The sequence below is a fragment of the Panicum hallii genome, chromosome 1, assembly GCF_002211085.1.
Source record: "Panicum hallii strain FIL2 chromosome 1, PHallii_v3.1, whole genome shotgun sequence".
Taxonomy (NCBI): Eukaryota; Viridiplantae; Streptophyta; class Magnoliopsida; order Poales; family Poaceae; genus Panicum; species Panicum hallii.
In genome coordinates, this window is record NC_038042.1 from 30,872,968 (window position 1) to 30,878,132 (window position 5,165).

The following is a 5,165-nucleotide window of genomic DNA, read 5'->3' on the forward strand; positions in this document are numbered from 1 at the left end:
GGCTCAATCACGTGTGAGATGTTCCGATCGTGTAGTGAGGGCTTAGTTATCGTGGGTTGGGTTAGATTGATATTTATGAAGCAAGATTTATTTTGATAAGCATATATATACATTGCCTGTTCCAAAGATCCGATCTGGTATTGATGCAATCGGCTCTCTATAGCCGATACCGGGGAGGAAGTGATGAGCCGATCACAGTTCGGACTAATCTTTATACATGTCTATGCGTACAGGAGTTTGACACATCACACCTTCCTGATCAGGTGCAGGGTCAGGTGGCACGCCTAGCAACTTCCAGCCAGGGCGCGCGCCAGATCACTGGGCCGTTGACCGAGGGACCGGGGCCCACCAGCCATCCCGGAAGCCTCCCGGCTCCTCGTGTTGCGTGTCACTGCTCGCCGACGGGTTTTGACCGACAACAATTATGGGGCTATTTTGACACCCTATTTGATTGTAATATATCTATATTTTGAGTCCCTATTTTATTGTAACATGTGGCTATTTTGAGACACTATCATAAACTGATCTTGAGTACAGATATGGGCAAGGGGAAGAAAAAGGACGAAGGTGATGGCACCACTCGCGAGAGTACCATTCTATGGGATGAGGATCAAACTAAATTTATGCTTGGTTGTTTCATTAACTATATAAAGGAGCAGCATGCTGGTTTCAAGATAAAAAAACAGCATCACTTTAAGTGTTCAGAAACATTGAATAGGCAGTTCAATATGGGGGTAATTGCTACTCAAGTTGAGAGACATTTCAGACATTACAAGGAAAATTGGAAGTTTATTAGAACAGCTTTAAGCAGAGTGGTAACACATTTGACACCTCAAGATCTATGGTTATCATATCTGAATCAGAGAAGGCTAACCTACAGGTATTCTCTTGTTCCAATCTTTTTTGTTAATATTTTGCTAACTGAATGAAATATTGTTTATTAAAAAATAGCATGTTACTATATGCAGGTCAGGGCAAGAAGGCTCCTGTCCAAGCCCATCAAATTCTTCAATGAAATGCAAGAACTATTCCTTAACAGCAGTGCTGATGGTTCTCTTGCCATGGACGCCAACACTTGTATCAATGAGACACAAGCTGATGAAGATAATGATTATGATGATGACATATGCAATGACTTGTCCAGCTATGCTCCGCCTGAAGATAATCTAGGTGATGATTCAGACACTTTATCTTCTCCTATAAGTGGCCAGCCCAGCATGGCATCCCAAGTGGCTGAGCATAGCTCATCTAGCTTGGGAGTCAAGCGTCTAAGAAGTGAGGGAAAAGCACACAAGAGAGATGTGAGACCAAAGAGCCGCATGTCTAGGGTAGGAGATGCAATCACAACTACTTTAGTGGAACTTCAAAATGACATTAAGAAGCCACCACCACCTCCACCACCTATGCGCAGCTCTGATGATATATTATGGCAAAGACTTGAGAACATGACTTTAACTACTGACCAAAAGCTGATGGTAGGAACATTTCTAGCATCCAAAGAACAAAATGGGATGGGTAGTGTCTTATCAGGCTCATCCGAGGTAACATTTCAGTCATGGGTTTTCAAGTTTCTTAATGATTCGGGGATGTGAATTGGCTATGCATAGTCGCCTGCTATTTTGTTTAAGTACTCAGGTAATATATGTTCTATTTAAGCCATCATTGTGGATATTATTTGCACTTTACAAATCTGACTTTGCACTTGTACTAGGCTCATCGAGTACTCAGTCGAAGGTGGATGGTGTCAATGGAGGCCGGTTCTTTTGCACTTTGTAGGCTGCTCCACTCTTTTGTTAATGAATGAGCGCTTCTTTTGAGGGCTGATGAAGATTGATGGTGTTGGTGGTAGCTGCTGCACTTGTTTAGCGGCTGTTATGAACATGTTGCACGGCTGTTATGACCATATTATGTGGCTATTATAAACAAGTTATATGCTTATGAACAAGTTTACGAACAAGTTATTATTAACATGATATGCCCTTTCTATAGATTTGTCATTATTTACTCACAAATTGCTTACAAAATTGTTTGGCGCGAACGAAGTTAGGCAGTGAATCAAACAGCTACCACATATGTACTGATTTGCCTAACTTGAGGTGTGGTAGCAATCCAAACTGCTGCCACACTTTTTCTAGATACGCCTAACGTTAGGCGTGGCAACGAACCAAACACAGGTCTAAGGTGAGGCAGTTTGGGCACGCCACATGTGTGGCAAGGTGCTAACGTTAGGCTGTAGCGCCTTAGGCATGATTCCAAACAGCCCCTTGGTACTATCTTTTATTACGGAAAAAGCATACTCCTTCCAAAGTTCTTTATTTGCATCCGTAGAACAACCCGTGGCCTACCAAGAATTTAGTGACAAATTTAGTACCATTATATTCATGTTCGGGATATTTTATTGTATATGAAGCAAATTTTATGATTATGAGCAATCTATAACGAATACGTTTTGGGAACGGAGAGTACGTTTTTCTTCCTCTTGCTTTGTTTTTTTCTTCATGAGCCAGAGTACGGTGACCATGATCAACTTGGACCGGCTGACCAGGGGTAGTGTGCAGCGTTTGGTGTTTGGATGTTAAACTTGCCGTCCAGAAATTTCAGCTGCTCCTCGGTGCAGAGTTCCAGAGATGTCTCCAAGTTTAGTTTTTTTTTTATCGAAAGGGCGGCCACAGATTTGAAGGGAAGTTTTATTCGAGGAGAAAAGCAAAACGAAACTGGGGTGAAGAAGACTAGTACAGCCCATGACCACATGCGGCCCAGAAGTAGCAGCCCGCGCACGCGCGATCCTGTTCTCGGCCTGGTTTGTTGTTTGGTCTCTCACTATTTCTCTGTACCAAAGGCCCGTAAGTCCATCAGGGCCCATGAATCTGTTATTCCATCTCAATAGTTACGTTTATTAATTATTTGTCTTTGTTATGTAAACTCAAAAAATGTCTTACGCCAAGAAAACAAACGCATGATACAATTTTATGAGACCTATTTTATTGTTTTTCATAACATTTACAACATCCTGTAAGTGATTTATGGAAACAATTTATTGAATCACTAAAATAGTACGATTTGTTTTGAATTTTTAGGAGTTAAAATTGGACGTGGTTTTGTTACATTAAGTCAAGCACAAGAAAAAAAAACTTTCATCGTTAGGTTTGTGCCACATGTTTAAAATACAGGGAAATTTCCTATTATCATTGTATTCATTCCTCTTTAAATCCTTACTCCTAGTTTAAACAAGCCTAAACAGTGTCAAACCCCAACAGTGTTCCATGTAATACATGCAATGACAACATGTCCGTTTTTTTGTTCAAAAAAAACATGTCCGTTTAGATTTTGGAAGCTTGACCCCATTGATGCCAGTCATGATTAGAGAGGTGCTTCCATAGCCTACTCATACTGCTAAAATATGTAGCTGGGCGCAACTCAAAGTTTGTAAAGTTGCTTAATTTTGGATGAAACTGCATCAACACTAGACATATTTTACTAGTTCTTTCAGACCATGCATAGAAATGAAATGTTCGTACAGAAACAATGTAAATACCATAAGAAGCATGCTCAGCATTTGTACTTTTGTCCCGTTCTCTTATCCCGTGTGTGATAATCTCCATTCCATGCATTGTGTAGGGAAGACACCAGCATTACTGACCTTCACCTGAATAATTCAATGGCCTGACCAGATCAAGCATCATATATAGCGATAGTGCACTACTGTCCTTCATTCTGCCAGGATTGGCGGATTTTGCATCCATGTGTAACCTAGTAAGCAATATCTTGTTCTAAACCGAGCAAATCTCATAATCACAAAAGGGGTGAAATCTTACACAAAGATCCGAATGTCGCGCCTTTCCACAAGTAGCACAGCATGAACTAAAACGTGTAATACTTCACTAATCAAATTTTATTTTTGATGCCATCTTGATCCATATCTAATATAGCGCATTGACCTATCATATTACATACTTATAAAAATTCATTTTCGTGTCACTATGTTGATCCTCAATTTTCAAAAAATTTGTATGCTAAAACAAGTACATATATACATCAACCCCAGCCGGATGGATCACTGAAAACCGCTGACATATTGCGGTTATAGCATGGGTACATGTTCTTGTCATATATTAGCGTAAAAGTTGCCCTAATTGTACAAATAAATGATGGAGGATAAGTCAGCGACAAAGCTGGATAACTTTTTTTTTTGTTTTCTTACTCATTTAGATTCCACAGGTACCAAATAGTATGCAGGTTTTTAGTTTGAAGACACTGAATTGTATATGTCATGGTTATTTCATCCTTATGATTTCACTCTAGGACCCAATTGTATACCAGATCAATCTCTATTTTTCCATAACAATAATGCTCTCATGTTTTTTTTGAAAGGTTAGCACTTAGCACATGTACCCTTCCAATAATTACTTGCTTTATCGGTCACAGTCATATTCCACCACTGGTACAAATGCCCCTGATGTTCTTTATAATTAAACCTTCTTGGTCTTCGGTAACTACAAAAAGAAAAAAAAACAGAGATAGATAGATAGAAATAGTTAGAGGTTCCATTCTCTAGTAATATAGTCAAGAGCTCACAAGCATCTCCTTGAACAAGAATTAAGATTATTAAAAAAAGGATGTCAAGGAATTTATTGAGCTCAGTACTCTCTAAGGTATGCTATACTTTTTCAAATTGCACTACTGCAACGAACAAAAAGGGTCAAATTAAATCTGATTAAAATGTGAATTACATTGCAATAATTAGCTTTCTCAGTAACCCTTTGTGAACTTGCTACCACATCAGAGCATGAAATATGAAAATTAGAAAATGTAAATGATACTTTCCAAGAAGTTGTTTTCATGTCATCAGCCTACGCTGCCAGTCAATACAATTTTTGCAAACAGGGAATTACATAGTAATAAAATAATGGAAACTAATATATAACTGATGAAGGCATCTGTTGTAATTATACGCAATGATTGATTTTTGAGTCATTTGCAGGTCTGGCTTGTGTCCGAGGGGACTACAGATTGGGGTTAGATCAATATAAATCATATTTCACAGTTACATGTTGATGAGCATTCACGACTCGAGAAGTTATGAAGTCAAACAAATAGTGGATTCATTATTGCACCAATGGTCCAGTCAGCCTTGTTTGTGCAAACAGCACTGCATTTGTCGTTTG

General features: G+C 39.1%; 1 protein-coding gene across 1 annotated transcript; it reads left to right on the forward strand.

The window, feature by feature from the left end:
• The first annotated feature begins 970 nt into the window (after positions 1-970).
• LOC112875227 lies at positions 971-1,592 on the forward strand. The gene has a single exon (XM_025939032.1). The coding sequence runs from the start codon at positions 1,017-1,019 to the stop codon at positions 1,590-1,592; it is 576 nt and encodes a 191-aa protein (XP_025794817.1). The 5' UTR covers positions 971-1,016.
• The last annotated feature ends 3,573 nt before the right edge of the window (positions 1,593-5,165 follow it).